Source organism: Heteronotia binoei, chromosome 19, assembly GCF_032191835.1.
Source record: "Heteronotia binoei isolate CCM8104 ecotype False Entrance Well chromosome 19, APGP_CSIRO_Hbin_v1, whole genome shotgun sequence".
Taxonomy (NCBI): Eukaryota; Metazoa; Chordata; class Lepidosauria; order Squamata; family Gekkonidae; genus Heteronotia; species Heteronotia binoei.
In genome coordinates, this window is record NC_083241.1 from 13443299 (window position 1) to 13463908 (window position 20610).

At 44.2% G+C, this 20610-nt stretch overlaps 1 protein-coding gene across 1 annotated transcript in view; it reads right to left on the reverse strand.

Annotated features, from left to right (window-relative positions):
* Positions 1–6909: 6909 nt before the first annotated feature.
* The window catches only part of CHSY1 (chondroitin sulfate synthase 1), a 133982-nt gene continuing 120281 nt past the window's right edge, over positions 6910–20610 (reverse strand). The window contains exon 3 of the mRNA XM_060260414.1: positions 6910–8530. Coding sequence (XP_060116397.1) covers positions 6938–8530 — 1593 coding nt within the window. The 3' untranslated portion in view covers positions 6910–6937. The remainder of the gene's footprint in view (positions 8531–20610) is intronic.

The following is a 20610-nucleotide window of genomic DNA, read 5'->3' on the forward strand; positions in this document are numbered from 1 at the left end:
TGGTGCCCATTTGTTTCCTCCTGAAACAGCCAGTTTGTTTTTACCTCAGTGGAGTAGAAGATACTTCAGAAGGGGCATCACTTTTGTGTGGGGAGCACCTCTGCTCAGAAACAGCAGCCTCTATCATAAGCTCCCAAAATCTTTACAACTTTTAGAACCCAATGGCAGCCATTTTGTCATTGACCACATCCCTGTGGCAGCCATTTTGAAATGCTTCCCCCTGCCTGTTCCCAACATTCCAGAAGTGATCACAAGCTCAACAAGGTTGGGGACTTCTAAAAATTTAGCCCACCTGATGAATAAAGGGAATACGCCTATATATTCATTAATCCTATAGATCATACCCACCATAGTAGCACTGTTTAAAACTTGCCACATCACATTTTTATGTTTCTGAGGAACATGCATAGTCTGTATTGGCCTGGGGGTTCAAAATGCTGCCTCCTTGGGCAACTTTTAGCAGGCAGGCCCTGCTGTCACATCAACCATTTTCTCACCTGTGGAGCAGTAAATGTCTTCTTTAACAAGCGTGCTGAGGAAAAATAAGCAGCAAAGGTCAATTTCTTGCGCCTGGATAGCCAAATTCTCACAGCCAAGGTGCCTGAGGGCTGGATATCCCCCACCACTTCCAGCCATGACATCAGCACACTGGGCCCCCAAGTGCTTGGCAGTGGCCAATCCATGAAATTCTTTTTCCATCCTTTGACTAATAGAAATAAAACACTGTTCACTCTTATCCCCGTGACTTGTCAAAAGCTGCTGGCCATTTGGGACCTTTAACAGCATCCTGCTATTGAAAAGATAAAATAATTAAATATACATTCTCCTATACCTAAAAACACTTACGAGAGACTATATATGGACTCCAAGCACCTCACGAACCTTGACAGAGTGCTTCTCACCTCATTAGAACATCAGTGGTCCATCTAATACTGACTTTGATGGACCAAGGGTCTGATTCAGTATAAGGCAGCTTCATATGTTCATATGATCTTGTCTCAAACAGCAGCCAACCAATTAACCCTGGAAGAACAACAATAAGGCACAGAGGCTGAGGCCTTCCCCAATGTTGCCTCCTAGCACTGGGATGCAGAGATTTACTGTCTCTGAATGTGGAGATTCCCTTTAGTCATCATGGCTTGTTGCCACTGATAGACTGACCTATCCTTCATTAATCTATGTTGCTATTGATAGACTGATCTATCCTCCATTAATCTATCTAATTCCCCTTTAAAGCTGTTTATGCCTGTGGTCATCGCTACATCCTCTAGCAGCAAATTCCACATTTTAATCACTCAGGGTGGTCAGAGTTCAAAACGTGGGAGGTCATTTTTGGCTCTCCCAAACCTTCTCCCCTCCTCCATTCTCTTCTGGGCTTACATCACCAACTAGTTATCTATCCGGAACATTATGTCCTACCCTTCCGGTAAGGGTCTACCAGAATATACCCTTTCCCTTGATCCTTCTTCTGCATATAAGCTGACTCATCGGCTCTCCCTCCTTTCCAGACGCTGTTGGCAGGACAGTGATCACAATCCCCATTTTACTGCCTCTTTCTCCATCAAAACATGCCTCAATAAGTTGTTAAAAGCCTCCAGTTTGTGGATTAAAGCAGCCATCACTACATCCTTTTGGCAGCTCTGACTCAACTCTGGTTCAGACAACACAAATACATAGTTTATTTTAACTGTGGATCGCTTATAAAACCAGGATTCAGCTCATAAGCAATTACTCAAGTCCTAGTTTGCCTCAACACATCTTTTAATTTTTCTTCCCCCTGCAAAAGGACCAAGTGTGATTAATAAAACAACTTTAGACGTTCGCTTGATAGACCCTAAGTAACCATTGTATACTTAGTGGCTTGCATTCGGACAATGACAATAACCACAGTTTAATTCAACAATGGTTTTGCTTGATGTTGTAACTAAACCACAACACCAGATTTTCACCATGTGGAGGTTGCTGACTGAAGCGAGGCCCACTTAAACCCACCACTTTATTCATTCCAATTTATCAAGTCTTTGCTAGTTTATCTGCATCATTATCATCATCCCTTTCTCACAACTAAAACTTAGGAGGAATACTTCCCCCTCACTTTAAATCACTTTAAAATGAGTAGAGTAGAGGGGAAAGGGTTTCTTTCTTTCTTTCTTTCAGAGATCAGTGCATATATATCTACAAACAATCTAAATAATCTTGAGGGTCAGGCCTTTGGCCTATGGAATGCCTTTCCCAGTGCTGCCATCTAAGGACATTTTCCACATCCAAACATTTTGTCTTGCATCAGAGGTATGAAGTAGCACAAGCTAGAAAGTTTACCACTTAGTTCTGCTGACCACATCAAATTAAATCTTATGCTGTGATCACACACACTAAACAATGCACTTTCAATGCACTTTCCAACGGGATTTTGCCAGTTCACACAGTAAAATCCAGTTGGAAAGTTTATTGAAAGTGTAATGAAAGTACATTATTTAGTGTGTGCGATCGCAGCTTTAGTGAGCTATCTACTGCAATATTCATCTCACATCTGTATCCAATTCAGAACCAGGGCAAACAGTAAGATTTTTCTCAATTGTCGCACAATCCTTGGGATGTGTGCACCTTTTGGCTTATATCTGCATGCTGGCGCACAGAATATGAAGTGAAAACTGACATCAAGGTAACAAGATTCATTGTAGCATGATTTGTATTTAGGTTACATAAAAATATAATAGCCCTGCTGGATCAGTCCAGTGGTACCTCTAACCCAGCATCCTGTCTCACAGAGTGGCCACACAGTTCCTCTGGAGGGCCAACAACAGGGCAGAGAGGCCAAGGCCTTCATAAGAACATTATAAGAGCCTTTCTGGATGAGACCAGTGGTACATTCTAGTCAAGCATCCTGTCTCACAGAGTGGCCACACAGTTCCTCTGGAGGGCCAACAACAGGGCAGAGAGGCCAAGGCCTTCATAAGAACATTATAAGAGCCTTTCTGGATGAGATCAGTGGTACATTCTAGTCAAGCATCCTGCCTCACACAGTGGCCACACCGTTCCTCTGGAGGGCCAACAACAGGGCAGAGAGACCAAGGCCTTCATAAGAACATTATAAGAGCCTTTCTGGATGAGACCAGTGGTACATTCTAGTCAAGCATCCTGTCTCACAGAGTGGCCACACAGTTCCTCTGGAGGGCCAACAACAGGGCAGAGAGGCCAAGGCCTTCATAAGAACATTATAAGAGCCTTTCTGGATGAGACCAGTGGTACATTCTAGCCCAGCATCCTGCCTCACAGAGTGGCCACACAGTTCCTCTGGAGGGCCAACAACAGGGCAGAGAGGCCAAGGCCTTCATAAGAACATTATAAGAGCCTTTCTGGATGAGATCAGTGGTACATTCTAGTCAAGCATCCTGTCTCACAGAGTGGCCACACAGTTCCTCTGGAGGGCCAACAATAGGGCAGAGAGGCCAAGGCCTTCATAAGAACATTATAAGAGCCTTTCTGGATGAGATCAGTGGTACATTCTAGTCAAGCATCCTGTCTCACAGAGTGGCCACACAGTTCCTCTGGAGGGCCAACAACAGGGCAGAGAGGCCAAGGCCTTCATAAGAACATTATAAGAGCCTTTCTGGATGAGATCAGTGGTACATTCTAGTCAAGCATCCTGTCTCACAGAGTGGCCACACAGTTCCTCTGGAGGGCCAACAACAGGGCAGAGAGGCCAAGGCCTTCATAAGAACATTATAAGAGCCTTTCTGGATGAGACCAGTGGTACATTCTAGTCAAGCATCCTGCCTCACACAGTGGCCACACAGTTCCTTTGGAGGGCCAACAACAGGGCAGAGAGGCCAAGGCCTTCATAAGAACATTATAAGAGCCTTTCTGGATGAGACCAGTGGTACATTCTAGTCAAGCATCCTGTCTCACAGAGTGGCCACACAGTTCCTCTGGAGGGCCAACAACAGGGCAGAGAGGCCAAGGCCTTCATAAGAACATTATAAGAGCCTTTCTGGATGAGACCAGTGGTACATTCTAGTCAAGCATCCTGTCTCACAGAGTGGCCACACAGTTCCTCTGGAGGGCCAACAACAGGGCAGAGAGGCCAAGGCCTTCATAAGAACATTATAAGAGCCTTTCTGGATGAGACCAGTGGTACATTCTAGTCAAGCATCCTGCCTCACACAGTGGCCACACAGTTCCTTTGGAGGGCCAACAACAGGGCAGAGAGGCCAAGGCCTTCATAAGAACATTATAAGAGCCTTTCTGGATGAGATCAGTGGTACATTCTAGTCAAGCATCCTGACTAACATAGCGGCCAACCAGTTCCTCTGGAGCCAAGGCTTGCCCTGATGGTGCCTCCTGGCATTGGGATTCAGAAATTTACTGCCTCTGAATGTGGACATTCCCTTTAGACACCATGGCTAGTAAACACTGATAGACCTATTCCCTATGGATCTGTCAAGTTCACAAAAGTTGGACTTATTTTGAGCCACCCGTGGTTGCTCTACCCTGTCAGAGCATCTGACAAAGAGAGCTGAGATTCTTGAAAGCTTATGCTACAATAAAATTTGTTAGTCTTCAAGGTGCTACTGGACTCTTTATTATTTTGCAGCCTACTAACACGGCTAACTACTCTGGATCTATGACCATGGTTGCTTGGTTTCCTGGAGGTACAAATTTTTGACATATGTGACACAACAACAAAAATACCAGCTCACTTCTCCTAAAACGTTTCTGTTTGGTTGCTTGGAAATTACCTTTTCTGCCTAGTTGGTCAAGAGGGTGGTTAACTGACAGGCCTACCCAGAGCTGTGAGTAATGGGGCACTATGTGTAAGCAGCATTTTTGACACTTTCACTTCTAGAAGTTACTCATGGAATAGCAACCAGCAACAAGGAAACAGTACTGCAGTAGAAAAATATATGGTTCGCTCATTTTATTTTTCTTTTGGGGGAAAAGACTGTTACAACGGTTAGGTGCCATTATAGGGTTTTATACGGACCACCTGAGTTTCAGCGTTGTTGTAAGATGTTCGATCCAAGGCACTTGAATTTTGAAACTGTGAATTTCTATCCTGAAACTTCTGCTGCATGCCAGGTTATCTCCCCCTCCCCTCCACTTTCTATTCCCCTCCCTCAAGCTGAAGTTGTTGTTGTTATTAGTTAAATTTATAAATCTCCTCATCCCGGCCAATGCCGTACAACAAAAAAGTACACATAAAATCAATAAAACCAGTAATTTAAAACAGTTGCAACTCAATGAACATACTTCATAGTAAGTTGTAATTCCGCTTTCTAGGCCTTGGGAGCAGTTCCCCCTTAAGTAAAGGGGAGGAGGGGGTGCCAGCCCGGCAACTGTCGCTGTCCTCAAGCAAAAGCCTTGCTTGGGCCAAAGCCTTCATCTTGAGGCATCAAAAACCATAGCATAATTCTTTCTGTGACGGTCGACCTATGTCTGGGCTGTATGGCTGCAGGAAGAGGCTGCTTGCATGGTGGAGCGCTCCTTCACAAAAAATAGAAATACCCACATTTTACAAACTAGCAGGTCGGGAAGTAGGCCTTTCCCCCCTTACGTGCTGCATTTCTGTATGGAGGGAATGTTTTGTTTGGACGAGAAGTCAGGTCACATGAGAGCCCATGGCTGCAGACTGAAGCGGTATAGCAGACATACAGGTGATCGCCTTGGTGAGTGACAGGCTGCTAAGCAAAACTGCAGTCACTTGTTTTTGTCTGTTTTAAAGAAGCAACTGGGGGGTGGGGAATAAAAGAAAGCTTTCAAAAGAAATCTTTGGAGATCAGTTTTACTGTGAAGTAAGAAGATTTACACTACCTTTAACAGTAAGAAAATGCAATACATTCCTAAGATATATAAATATTAATGACTATCAGATTTTAAAAAATAAAAGACAGGAATCTAAAACAAAGGATACAAAATAAATTAAAAACCTATCTGATAAGGGGGGGAAGCTAAGTAAGCAAAAAAAAAAGGGGGGGGAGTAATAGATTGTTCTCAATGCAAATACTGTAACTAGTTTGGGGGAACAAAACCCTGAATATTTCCCCCCCAAGCGCATTTTGTTGGGGGTGTCTAGATTTTCAGGTTGTTGCTTTTTACAGCAAAGAAATCTCATTTCTATTTGCTAAAATGCCGTTCTTTGTCATCTACAAATCCAGAAAACACAGTGTTTGCTGTGGAATTTGTAACATTAGATCCACATAGGGACCAAGTAGGAAAAGACAGGTTTATTATTATTATTATTTTACAAAAAGACTAACACAGTAAAAAAAAATGTGCTCAATTTCTCCCCTCCCCCCACCCTTTTTCCCAGTTGCCCAAAATACAATGAGCTGAAATGGTACATCCTAAGATTGAAATACCAACAAAATGACAACCTTCTTGTAAGGAAATGAGCAAAATACTGCCACATGGATTTCTTTAACACTTCTTTAAAAAAAAAAATAAAAGGACAATATAACACCCCCAAGGGGGGCGGATGTAAGTGAATTCTTTTTGCCACATTACATTAGATTCCTGCTGGAAGAAACCAGAGCATCTGAACTGAGCAATGGAATGGGGTTGTGGAGTGGACTTGGAGGAGGGGGGGGGGAGTTTTCCTTTTATTTTAAAATGTCTGCTCATCAGGAAAAATAAAAACCAAAGGTGTTATTTCAAGTTGCCGGAACCAAGTAAAAACATAATACTCAAACACTGATTTCTGTTCCCAAAGGCAAAAGTTTTGTTCAGAAAAAAGCGCTCCAAAGGTCCTTGTAAGAAAAACAACAGTTTGTAAAATATACCCTTGTGCGGTTGTTCTGTCTTAACTTTTTTTTAAAAAACCAACTATCAAAAATGTTTCGCAAAAAAATAAATTAGGGCAATTTTTTTTTTTACTTAAAAATGCAATAGGTAGTTTTTTTTTTCCTCCCCTTGTTTTTTCTCCAGCATAGCTGGATCATTAGGCTGTCCTTAGGGAACCGTTGGAATTGCTGCTTTTCCCAAAGCTCAGCTCGTGTTTCTGAAGCCACAGCTCTGCTAACTGTTGCGTGGACCCATACGTGGATGCTTTGGACCCCAAACACATTTTGTACTGTTTCGGGTCAAGATTAGGGTCACAAAAGACAGGGTGATGTATGTGAACTACGCCAACTTCTTGGCTGCGGAAAGTTTTTAGGCCGGCCCGAATAACCTTGTTGAACAAGTCCACGTCCTCAAGGCCCCAACCTTGGATAGAAACGTCAAAGCCTCCCGCTCGGAGGAGATCACCCTTGTAAATACAGGCAATTCCGAAACCGTAGTTCCTCCAGAAGCCTGTTTTCTGGGTGAAGGCAAAATGATTATCACTCGGGACTTTCCCACTGTAAACAATCTTTGGATCGTACTGGCTAAAGATGATGGGGAAATAAATCTGTTGGCCCGAAACCGTGTTGGCTCTACAGCGCTGGAGAAACTCTGCTGTAAAGACCAAATCAATGTCGCAAAAGAACAGCAAGGAGTCGTTGTTAAACTGAGAGGATCCGACTTCTAGAGCCAGCGCTCGAGAGAATTCGCCAGACACGGGCAAGATCTGCATGTCCGCCTTGGGGTACTTCATGCGATAATCTCTCATCAGTTCAATCTGCCTTGCCTTGTCAGGGTTTGAGTCTGAGTTGAAAAGCAGGACGACTAATTTGACATTCTGGTTCGGAATGAGGCAGGTCTTCTCAAAATTCAACATGAATCGTGCAAACATATCAAAGCGCCCGGAAAGAGGAATCAAGATGTTGATCTTTTTGTCTTTGGGTTCCTTCTTCTCTGCTTTTGACTTGCTCAACTGGAATGGGACGAACATCTTCAGAGAATTGGAGAGAAATGACAAGGAGCCTGAATCCTGGTTGATTTTACTAGCCAACTCTTTGGCATCCATCTCTTCATCCTCCATAAAGTGGACTTTGCTGAAGGTTTGTTGCAAGTACGCATGCCTCCTGACTGGAACAGTCATTTTCTTTCCCTTGTGCTTCTTGTACAAGAGCAGTAAGTCGAGAACATACTCTGCCCCGTACATTGGGTTGACTCTGCGATAGCCATACTGTATCTCTTTGAAGTCAATGATCCGTCCTCTGGTCTTGGCGTTGGCATTAATCATCTCCATCACTTGCATAACAATGTCGTCCAAAGCCTCACGCTGGGAGGAATCCATCCCGCGACGAGGTGGCTGTCCATCCATAGCGGAATAAAGATACTTCCCAGTGAGGAATTCCCACTCCAAAACTTCTTCGCGCTGGTGCGGCTGGAAGCGCATGAAGGAGGGTGCCATCCCCAACTGGAGGTCATCTCTGTGGACTTCAGTGCTGCTGTATTTACTCATTAGGACAATTTCACGGTGCAGCTGGATGGTACGGTACCGCAGCTCAGCTATTTTGCGACTCAACATGTAACTGTGAAGTCTGTACTGATAGGGCGGACTCTTATTGGGGTGTAAGGTGATTGCTCGGTGAATCTTGCTATTGCGGAGATCTCTGATGTAGCCTTTTTTGTTCTGCTCGTAGTTTTCGTAAAAGAGTTGCTGCATCTAAAACAAAAATAAAAGGGGGGGGGGGGGGAGAATGTTACTATGTGATTATGTCTCCCAACCCATCATCCCGTACATTGCATGAACAGAAGAGCTCTGGAGATAAGCTAATCTCTGCCTTCAGTCACAAGTCTTTAGCAGTATCAGCCAATAATCTAAATGAATTAATAAGATAATTAATGAATTAATAAGATAATAAACTGGAAGGGAGGGAACAAGCCATTTAAACAGAATTAAGGTTGGTTTCTCAAGAAACTCTAGAGCAGGCGTCCTCAACATTTTTGACCATGTAGGCCAGTGGTATCAAACATGCAGTTTGGGGGCTGAATCAGGCCCCCAGAGAGCTCCTATCAGGCCCCCGAGCAACTGGCTGTTGTCTGCTTCATTCTCCCTATATCTGGCTTCTTTCTGCATAACAGCCTGTTTTGCAAGGCTTGCTCAATCACACAGAAGCTACAGAGCAAAACCTCTTATTTTCTCCATTGGCTGAGGCTCCTCCCTTGGACAGGAAGGGGGAAAAAATAGCTTGCTTTGCCAGACTCTCTCAATTGCACAGCAGAGCTACTGAATCAAGCCTCTCTTCTTTCTATTGTTCAAGTTTAGCCCAAAGCAGGTCCCTGCCAATTGAATCAAATGCTCCCTTTAAGTCTAAAAAGGCTACATACAATTTCATCTTTTTCCTAATAGTGTATTAGGAAATTAGATGAGACAAGGTATTACAATGATCAAGAGTAGTTTTGCCTTTACAAAATCCCAGTTGTTCCGGACCAAGAATTTTTTCTCGTGTCATTCATTGTTCAAGTTTTCTGAACAGATGTTTAGAATATAGTTTGCCAATGGTAGATAGGAGACTAATCGGCCTGTAATTATTTGGGATGGCAGGATCTCCTTTTTTATAAATTGGGACCACTATTGAGTTGAGCCAGGCTTTAGGAATTATGCCTGTTCTGTCAATACTTGTAAAGACGGATGCGAGTGGAGTAGCCCACCAATCTGAATCTAACTTTAGGATTTCAGAAGGAATAGCATCAAGGCCTGCTGCTTTACTCTGTGCCTTCTGATGAAGTTAAAGAACTAATTTTGCAATTGAAATTAGTTCTTTAACTTCATCAGAAGGCACAGAGGGCCACTCCGGAAGATCTACCTGAGATAGTTCGAAAGGTCCAGAAGTGTATAAAGTACTTTGGGAGAACATAGAAAAGAAATGTTGGTACCAGACATTGGGTGAGATAGCAGACATAGAAGGGGCATTCACTCTATGGGCACCTGATACAATAGACCAGAATTTTTTAGAGTTCGTTAAGATTACGGCCTGGAATAGCTCCTCCCATTGAAGCTTAGCATAGTCATTCTTTTTGTTTATGATAACCTGAGACAACTGATTTTGAAGATCAAAGTACTCTGATGGTAAGGACAAAGCCCCGGAGTCACCGTAGCATCTATAGGTATTGCGCAACAGAGTTTTAACGGCTACAGACTTTTAAATGACACCTGCTCTGAGTTAACTTTAACGGTTGCCGAATTTCTTCAACAGGCCATGGAAATCCGACAGAGACTGGCTCTGGAATGACCGTATCTTATTTGTTTTATTCATTTAATTTTGTTAAACTTGAAATTACATATATTTTACTCATTTTATGTACATTAGCTCCCCTGCGTACTCTATTATCCAGGATTTTATATTACCGTATTTTTCGCTCCATAAGACGCACCTAGTTTTTAGAGCCGTTTGTGTGAATTTAGAGGCATTTGTGTGAATTTTTTGCAGTATTCGCTCCTTAAGACGCACACACTTTTCCCTCCACTTTTTTTTGGGGGGGAAAGTGAGTCTTATGGTGCAAAAAATACTGTACTTATATTGTTATTTGTACTGCTAAATCTGTTTTATGCCAATAAAGGCTTGTCGTTGTTGTTGTTTTTGTTCTTTCTATTGGCTGAGGCTCCCCCCCCCATCTCCTGAGGAAGGAAGGAAAGAGCCAGAACTTTCTTTGCCCAGTTCCCTGGATCCCATGGGAGAAATACAAAGAAAGCATCTTTAAGGCCAATGAGTGCTAACGTTTTAAGCATGTTTTAAGTTTTTAAAAATAAATGCGTTTGTCTGTGTTCTTTATAAAATGTATATCTCTTCTACCTAATCTTAAATAGGTACACACATGGCCAGGCCCAACTAGACATGGTTCAGCCCAGCAAGATCTCATTTATGTCAGATCCGGCCCTCATAACAAATGAGTTTGACACCCCTGGAATTCAGCACACAGTGTGGTAGGCTCAAGGACTGAATGACTGCCGTGGCTTGCCTTTAGCCACAGAGTGAAGATTCTTTTGCTGTGCTGGCAGCTGCTGCTACAGCAAAGTTTTTAAAAATCTGCACAGTCGATCGAATCTCCAGTGGTCCATCACAAGCCTTGGCCACAGTCATGTTCACATGGCACAGGGTTCAAAGTGAGGCAATTTGCTTCATTTTGTCTACTAAGCAACCTCAGGCTTGTCCTTTAAACTTTAAACTGTGAGTCACAAGAGAACTGCTGAAAGTATCCTGCTCATATACTTGGAGAGAGTTATGATCAAAATCATTAAAGATGCTTCGGAGTCCAGAGTCGCCACTCAACATAAGAACATAAGAGAAGCCATGTTGGATCAGGCCAACGGCCCATCCAGTCCAACACTCTGTGTCACACAGTGGCAAAAAAATTTATATATACACACAAACTGTGGCTAATAGCCACTGATGGACCTCTGCTCCATATTTTTATCTAAACCCCTCTTGAAGGTGGCTATGCTTGTGGCCGCCACCACCTCCTGTGGCAGTGAATTCCACATGTTAATCACCCTTTGGGTGAAGAAGTACCTCCTTTTATCCGTTTTAACCTGTCTGCTCAGCAATTTTATCGAATGCCCACAAGTTCTTGTATTGTGAGAAAGGGAGAAAAGTACTTCTTTCTCTACTTTCTCCATCCCATGCATTATCTTGTAAACCTCTATCATGTCACCCCGCAGTCGAAGTTTCTCCAAGCTAAAGAGTCCCAAGCGTTTCAACCTTTCTTCATAGGGAAAGTGTTCCAGCCCTTTAATCATTCACGTTGCCCTTTTCTGGACTTTCTCCAATGCTATAATATCCTTTTTGAGGTGCTGCAACCAGAACTGCACACAGTACTCCAAATGAGACCACACCATCGATTTATACAGGGGCATTATGATACTGGCTGATTTGTTTTCAATTCTCTTCCTAATAATTCCCAGCATGGCGTTGGCCTTTTTTATTGCAATCACACACTGTCTTGACATTTTTAGTGAGTTATCTACCACGACCCCAAGATCTCTCTCTTGGTCAGGCTCTGCCAGTTCACACCCCATCAACTTGTATTTGTAGCTGGGATTCTTGGCCCCAATGTGCATTACTTTGCACTTGGCCACATTGAACCGCATCTGCCACGTTAACGCCCACTCACCCAGCCGCAACAGATCCCTTTGGAGTTCCTCACAATCCTCTCTGGTTCTCACCACCCTGAATAATTTAGTGTCATCCGCAAACTTGGCCACTTCACTGCTTACTCCCAACTCCAAATCATTTATGAACAAGTTAAAGAGCATGGGACCCAATACTGAGCCCTGCGGCACCCCACTGCTTACCGTCCTCCACTGTGAAGATTGTCCATTTATACTCACTCTCTGCTTCCTATTAATTAGCCAGTTTTTGATCCACAAGAGGACCTGTCCTTTTACTCCATGACTCTCAAGCTTTCTAAGGAGCCTTTGATGAGGAACTTTATCAAAAGCTTTCTGGAAGTCAAGGTAAACAACATCTATCGGGTCTCCTTTGTCCACATGTTTGTTCACCCCCTCAAAGAAATGTAACAGGTTAGTGAGGCAAGATCTTCCCTTACTCAAAAAGGAGGCTGCCTGCTGCATCTCTGCATGGTTTGCTGTTCTAGCTCAGCCTCCACGGTTGGGGAGAGAGAGGAGATTCAGCCCTGTCCCTGCACAGAACATGTCCAGATCAATCACAACTGACAAAGGGGCATAGTGCGTAATTCTTAAATATTCTGAAAATAAACCTTTTGCGGTGTAACAGTAAAATACAACCGCTATTTCAACTTAGAGGGGAAAAGGTTCAGTGTATCAGACTGACCACTGGACAATTTACCTTGCTCCTGCTTAATCTGCCTCCACTCTGGGTAGCCCCAAACTGCTCCTCAGTCAGAAGCCCTGGCCTCCTGAACCTACCACAAGACGCAGACAGCAGTTTCACTCAAGCAGGGTGACACTCAGCTATAGGCAGGGGTGTGGCCTCAGCTATACATTCTTTTTTGTAAGCTCTTGGAGGATTGGCTACATCAGGGGCGTGTAGCCTAATATGCAAAGGAGCCCCTGCTAGAATTCTATCTCTGGACCCTGTACTAAGAGCCCTGTAAGCTCTTGGAGGATTGGCTACATTAGGGGTGTGTGGCCTACAATGCAAAGGAGCTCCTGCTAGAATTCCACCCCTGGCTATAGGGTGCTGGAGCTCCCTGCCCCCAAATGCCCTGAAGCTCACGCTGCTACTTATTTACTTACTATGTTCAATTTATTGACTCCCTTCCCTAAAAAACTAGGGCTCAGGCAGGGCCAGCCCTAGACTGTCTAGCACACTAGGCAAGGCTAACTTCTGGCATCTCCCCCCGCACCCCCAGAAGGCCACTGCTCTAGGCGATCACCTAGTCTGCCTAGTGGCAGGGCTGGTCCTGGGCTCAGGGCAGCTTATATCAGCTGGCCCGACAAGGTCTTATTTATGTCTGATCTGGCTCTCGTAACAAATGAGTATGACACCCCTGGTGTATGTATGTGTATGTAGATAGATAGATAGATAGATAGATAGATAGATAGATAGATAGATAGATAGATAGATAGATAGATACATGATAGAGAGAGAGAGAGAGACAGAGAGAGAGACAGAGAGACAGACAGAGAGACAGAGAGACAGACAGACAGACGGACGGACGGACAGACGGACGGACGGACGGACGGACAGACAGACGGACGGACGGACGGACGGACGGACAGACAGACAGACAGACAGACAGACAGATAGATAGATAGATAGATAGATAGATAGATAGATGATAGATAGATAGATGATAGATAGATAGATAGATAGATAGATAGATAGATAGATAGATAGATAGATAGATAGATAGATAGATAGATGACAGACAGACAGACAGACAGACAGACCAATGGCGTCAAACTCATTTGTTATGAGGGCCAGATCTGACATAAATGAGACCTTGTTGAACCGGGTCATGGTGTGTCATAAAATGTAATGCCAGGTATCATAGATATAAATTTTATAAAGGACACACAGCCAAACACAAAGATTTTTAAAAAGCTTCAAACATTAGCACTTGTTGGTCTTAAGAGGTGCTCTTTTTGTATCTTTCCCCCGCGATCCAGGGAACTGGGCAAAGGAAGCTCTGGCTCTTTCCTTCCTTCCCAGGAGGGGGAAGAGCCTCAGCCAACAGAAGGAAGAGAGGCTTGGCTCAGTAGCTCTACTGTCCGACTGAGCAAGCCTTGCAAAGCGAGCTGTGATGCAGAAGGAAGCAAGAGAGGGGGAGAAGGAAGCAAATGACAGCCAGTTGCTCGGGGACCTGATAGGAGCCTTCCGGGGGCCTGATTTGGCTCCTGAGCCAGCTAAATAGTAAAAATTTATAATTAAAAAATAATAAAAAATAAAAACAACAATTAAAATAGTTAAACAACAAATCAAGATGGCAGACAGAAGGTAGCAGGGATACAGAAAGATAAGGAAGGAGGCAGGGGGTGGGATATGAGAGTTTCAAACAATTGCTGTCCTCAATCAAATGCCTGGCAGAACATCTATATGTTCATTTTCATATTAGGCCACACCCCCTGATGTAGCCAATCCTCCAAGAGCTTACAAGGCTCTTTTTTGTAAACTCTTGGAGGATTGGCTACATTAGGGGGGCGTGGCCTAATATGAAAAGGAGGTGCTGCTAGAATTCCACCTCTGGATCCATCTATCTGCTTTCTGCCACTTTCACCTCGCCTACTACCTGGCACTTTTAAATGGAGAGGTTGGGGATTGAACTGGGGGACCTTCTGAATGCAAAGCAGGTACTCCAGCACTAAGATTCACTGCCCTCCGCCAGCTGAAGCACACCAATTATACGCCTCTAAATTATATGGTCTTCTGGAGATGTTGGGAGGAAGGAGCACTTAAGGCGATGCAAGGAACATGTCTGCACTTTGCGCTCCTTTCAATGCCTTATCAAATGCCTTCTGCCGGTATCAGGGAACGGCAGTGGGAAGTGCAGGTATCTCAAGCCCATGCAATATTGATGGGAGGAGATAAAAATTGGGGCTCAAGTTAAGACTGGCGGATATAAATATTTATGACGGAACGAATTTAAACACTTGCTCAGCCGCGGCCAGCTGGGCTCGGCCAGACGGGGAGACGTGATGCAAATTGCATTAAATAAAATATCAGCTGTCCATTGGGCAAGAAAGAGTTTCGACATGTGATTTCTAACCAGGCTCAGTCAGCAAGTGGAGCCAGGGCGGGCCCCGAGTGCCTGTAGGCAGAGCCCACAGACTCACCATCCAAATGGCTCAATGAGAAGGATGAAGCTGCTGCACAAGCTCAGGAAATCTAACAGAGAAGACCTCTCCCAGATCTTCAGGCACTCTTCTTTTTTCTCCTTAGAAAGACAGCCTCTCTGCAGTTCTGAGTACGCTGCCACCCTTCAACGGTAATCGGAAGGTTTAGGAATGTGCAATTCTGCTCTTAGCACTGAACAGAGCTTCTAGTCCTCATGAAACCAATCATCATACTTAAAATCAGGGCTTTTTTGATAGCAGGAACTTCTCTGCATATTAAGGCACACAATCCTGATGTAGCCAATCCTCCTGGAGCTTACAGTACCAGGGGTGGCCAAACTGTGGCTCGGGAGCCACGTGTGACTCTTTCACACACATTGTGTGGCTCTTGGAAGCCCCCTCCGCCCTGTTAGCTAGCTTGGAGGCATTTCTCTCTTGAAATCACTTCTCCAAGCCAAATCAGCTGGCGGCTTAGGGAATGAATTTAAAGTTGCTTTCTTTCCACCTCTTCCTCCCCCATCTATTTGCCTTCCTTCCTGCCTCGTGGCTCTTAGTCATCTGACATTCATGACTTGTGGCTCTCAAATATCTGACATTTAGTCTATGTGGCTCTTAAGTTAAGCAAATTTGGCCACCCCTGCCTTGTACTAAGAGCCCTATAAGCTTTTGGAGGATTGGCTACATCAGGGGTTATGGCCTAATATGCAAAGGAGTTCTTGTTACAAAAAAAAGCCTCCTTAAAATGTTTGCTGCAGCTGTCTACAAAACCAGTTAGCCATGATGGGAGGCAGAACAAAGAGGATTTGGGGTGTTCTTAACTCACCTTTCTCTCATGAAGGATTCAAGGATGGTAAAACAATAAAAACCAAATTGCATCCATTTTAAAAGACTCAGCACCCCACTCACTGCCAGAAAATCACAGCTCAGCTAACCAAGAACCAGAACTGTCTTTTGCTGCTTCCTAAAGTGTAAAAGAAGAGAGCCTTCCTTACACATTCACGACACCCCATTATGCATTGTGGAGGCCCCTGTTGAAAAACACAGACATCCAAGCTGGGGCTGATTTAATCAGACTGCAAGCTGCCTTGAACATGCTGTGACCGTCTAAAGCCTAGAAGTTACTGTAGCATGGCACGGACAGATGACTAATCATCATGCCAAAGTTAAAAAAGTATTTTGCAATGTTCTTTTATGGTTTTTATTAAGAGAGACGGAGAGAGACAATCAAACCCATCCAGCCCCACAGCTTGGTTTCCAATAAGCAGCTCGCAGAATTTGCAAACAGCCCCAACAGGAAATTAGGAAAAGACGACACACTTGTTGATTACACAACAGCATCCTTACAAGCCACCGGCAGTCCGTCAAGACTAGATGTTATGAAACTGCAAGGTTATGCACAGGCCTTCTGCAAACGTTTCCCTTCTTTCCCCACCCATGAGGGCTATCTAGGGCTAGCAAGACCCACATGGGAGGTACAGGACTACAGCCTGCAAAAACATGCTCATGCCTGGGATCACTAGTTTGGTGTAGCAGTTAAGTGCATGGACTCTTAACTGGGAGAACCGGGTTAGATCCCCCACTCCTCTGCCTGCACCTTCTGGAATGGCCTTGGGTCAGCCATAGCTCTGGCAGAGGTTGTCCTCGAAAGGGCAGCTACTGTGAGAGCCCTCTCAGCCCTACCCAACTCACAGGGTGTCTGCTGTGGGGGAGGAAGGTAAAGGAGATTATGAGCCGCTCGGAGACTCTAGACACCCTGTGAGGTGGGTGGGGCTGAGAGAGCTCTTGTAGCAGCTGCCCTTTCAAGGACAGCTCTGAGACAGCAATGGCTGACCCAAGGCCATTCCAGCAGCTTCAAGTGGAGGAGTGGGGAATCAAACCCAGTTAAGAGTCCCAGATAAGAGTCTGCACACTTAACCACCACACCAAACTGGCTCTCATAAGGCATCTTGATACTCATATTTGGGACTCTTGGTCTTGGTCTTTTTTTTGTTTTGACAGCTGCCACAAGCAAGGCTGGAGATGCAGTGTGCAGATGTTCCACATCAAATAAAAATAACTAATAAATGACATGCCTGAACAAAAAGCGACTTAACCATCAGGTGAGTGCCTAGATTTGGCTGGAAGCTATAAAGTTCTGTTCACTTCTACAATGATAGGATTGGAGGGAACTAGGCGAGAGCCAAGAAACTCAGGCAACAGAAATTAGGCAAGAAATGAAATGTCAGCTTCTATTGTGTTAATATGGATGACACTCTAGTAACGGAATCTGACACGGAGAATCCGTCAGCTTTGGGCCCAAATGTAACCAGGCCTCTAATAAGAACAGATGTTTTGATTCATCACATGCAAGTTCAGTTATTTATTTATTTAACTGAAACTCACCCAAGGTATGGCAGAACAGGAGACCGAGCTGGTTGACCATGCTGGTCAATGAACCAATTAAGTCCAACTGACCATCAATTGACTAAGGTTAAATATTGTCGTGGAACCAAGAATGTTGCCATGTAAGTGACAAATTCCCCTTTTGATGAACATCGGTCACCATGCAATTAGTAAATATCAAACCCACTTTTAACACCCAGTGTTCATCTTGCTGGTTCTGGTTAGTCACAGTAAGAGAAAACGGAATGTTTGAACTTCACACGTGGAAGCAAAATATTTCAAGTGGTCCGTAGACGGCGTTCTTCTCTAACCTTCTGGATTTTCTGGGCCTTTGTAGAATCTCACACAGCCCTCAAGATTTTGGGAGAACTACGTTTGCCTTGGTTCTCCCAGAATCTTGATGGCCATGCCCATGCGGGGGTGGGGGTGTCATGGGCCAGGAAATATTACATTTATTTTTTAAAACTCATACTCCAAGTAACTGAATATAAAAATATCAAAGATTTCAGGTTTTCATGGCTGGTAACATCATTAGGGCTGTGAATTCCTAAGTATTTTTATATTCATTAGGGTTTGTAGAATCTTTCGGGATCAAGTGCCGTGTTCTACTGGAGAAAGTTTTCCTTCCAGACGTTTCGTTCTCAGCTGCGGAGAACATCCTCAGTGGCGTTGCAGCCGGAGCAGGCGCTCAGACCTTCTTGGCTGCACACAGCTGAGAACGAAACGTCTGGAAGGAAAACTTTCTCCAGTAGAACACGGCACTTGATCCCGAAAGACTCTACAAACCCTAATGAATATAAAAATACTTAGGAATTCATAGCCCAAAGAAGATGGAGAAAACAAACAAAAAAGGGTTTTTCCTAGGGGTTGGAGAAATTCAACGAAGAAAATGCCATTAGTCGCAACTGACTCATGGTCACCCAGAGGTAAGCAGAGGTGGTATACCATTGCCTGCCTCTGCATACCAACCCTGGACTTCTCGTTGGTCTCCCATCCAAATACTAATATAGCCAACCTTTCTTAGCTTCTCTGTTATGATGAGCTCAGGCTAAGCTGGGCTTGCAAGGCCTTTAAAGCTGTCCTTCAAGTAACTGAATAATGACAACGTCTCAAACTCACAGCTGACTTAGCAAAGTTTTGGGAAGATTCATCATATATGTTATAGGAATTGTTAAATAGCTGTGGGTGGGAAGGGAAAAGGGGCTTGCAAATTGTTAGGGGGAAATTGGGGGAGGGTGGTATAGAGGGAAAGTAGGGGGAGTTGTTTGTTTTAACAAAATATTTTTAAAGAGCTATATCTTAGCTGCTTTTCACAGTTCTAATTAATTGTTCTTATAGTTTAAAAAAGGTAAAGGTAGTCCCCCGTGCAAGCACCAGTCGTTTTCGACTCTGGGGTGACGTTGCTTTCACGTTTTCACAGCAGCCTTTTTACAGGGTGGTTTGCCATTGCCTTCCCCAATCATCTACACTTTCCTCCCAGCAAGCTGGGGACTCATTTTACTGACCTCGGAAGGATGGAAGGCTGAGTCAACCTCGAGTTGGCTACCGGAACACGCCAGGATCGAACTCAGGTCTTGAGCAGAGCTTAGAACTGCAGTACTGCAGCTTTACCACTCTGCACCACGGGACTCTTCGTTCTTATTGTTTAACACTGCTCTACTTAATTCAAGGTTCTGATTCTGAGATTTTATTAATAATTTCACAAAGTTGAAAAAAATATATGTTACAACAAAAGGAATACAGCAATGAGAACTCTCTCTCTCTCTCTCTCTCTCTCTATGTGTGTAGTATAGAGAAACCAATTAAATAAATGCAAACTCAGCCAACCATACTTGGCAAAAGGAACTGCTTTTAACCGTGCCCTGTAAAACTCCACTGCTGGCTTTCTTCTTGGCACCTGGTGAAAAAAGGTCCCCGAAAGATTTTCCTTCCCGGGCCCTCCATGTTGCGGAACCCAAAGGCGCTTTGGTCCCCGGAGAGCTTTGAGAGAAGAGCCAACTCTCTTAAGAGAAAAGTTACAGTAAGGCAAAGCCAAGGTCATGCAATTCCCAAGGCACTTCACTTCCAGCTGTGAATTGGAGAAACTGAACACACTCCAGCTTAATCTTGCATCTGAATTATGCAATGACCTCATTAAAGGGCAGCCTGCTTTTGTCCAATGAACAAGCTGGGGGGGGGGGAAGGCTTTGGCATTTGCATTTCCTCAGGGGAAAACATTTGTCTCTAGAAATGCAAAAAACCATTAAGGCTTGTGTTTTTTTGCATCTGTAAGGTTTTGGACATTTAAAAATAATTTAAGTTCTATATCCACTTGCAGAAGTGAGGCTCTTTTTCTTAAGAGTGGTAAATCTCCCCAGATGAGCCTTCTGCCCCTTTGGCATGAAAGCATTAGCTCAAAAAAGTCCGCTTGAGGAGAGGGCAGGATATAAATTGAAAGTAATAAATAAATTTAAAAAAAAACCCCTGTCTGCTGAAAGCTGGATTTTAAAGGAGAAACAAAAGCACGCCAAGCTCTTGCCAGTGAATGCATGTACACATGGAGACACACAAATAGGGTTGCCAATCCCCAGTTGGGGGCAGGGGATCCCCCAGTTTGGAGGCCATCCCCCCCCCCACTTTAGGGTCATCAGAAAGGGGGGGGAAGGGAAATGTCTGCTGGGCACTCCATTATTCCCTATGGAGACCAATTTCCGTAGGGTATAATGGAGAATTGAACCACGGGTATCTGGGGATGCTGTTTTTTGAGGTGGAGGCACCAAATCTGTAGCATAGCATCCAATGCCTCTCCTCAAAACACCCTCCACGTTTCAAAAAGATTGGACCAGAGGGTCCAATTCTATGAGCCCCCAAATAAGATGCCCCTATTCTTCATTATTTCCAGTGGAGGGAAGGCGTTTAAAAGCTGTGTGGTCCATTTAAATGTGATGGCCAGAACTGCCTTTGGAGTTCAATTACGCTTGTCACAATCTTGTTCCTGGCTCTGCCCCCGAGATCTCCTGGCTCCACCCATGAAGTCCCCAGATATTTCTTGAATTGGACAACCCTACACACAAAACCTGAAGTTAAGGCACAAATTGCTAATTGTCAACCCAGTATATGACACA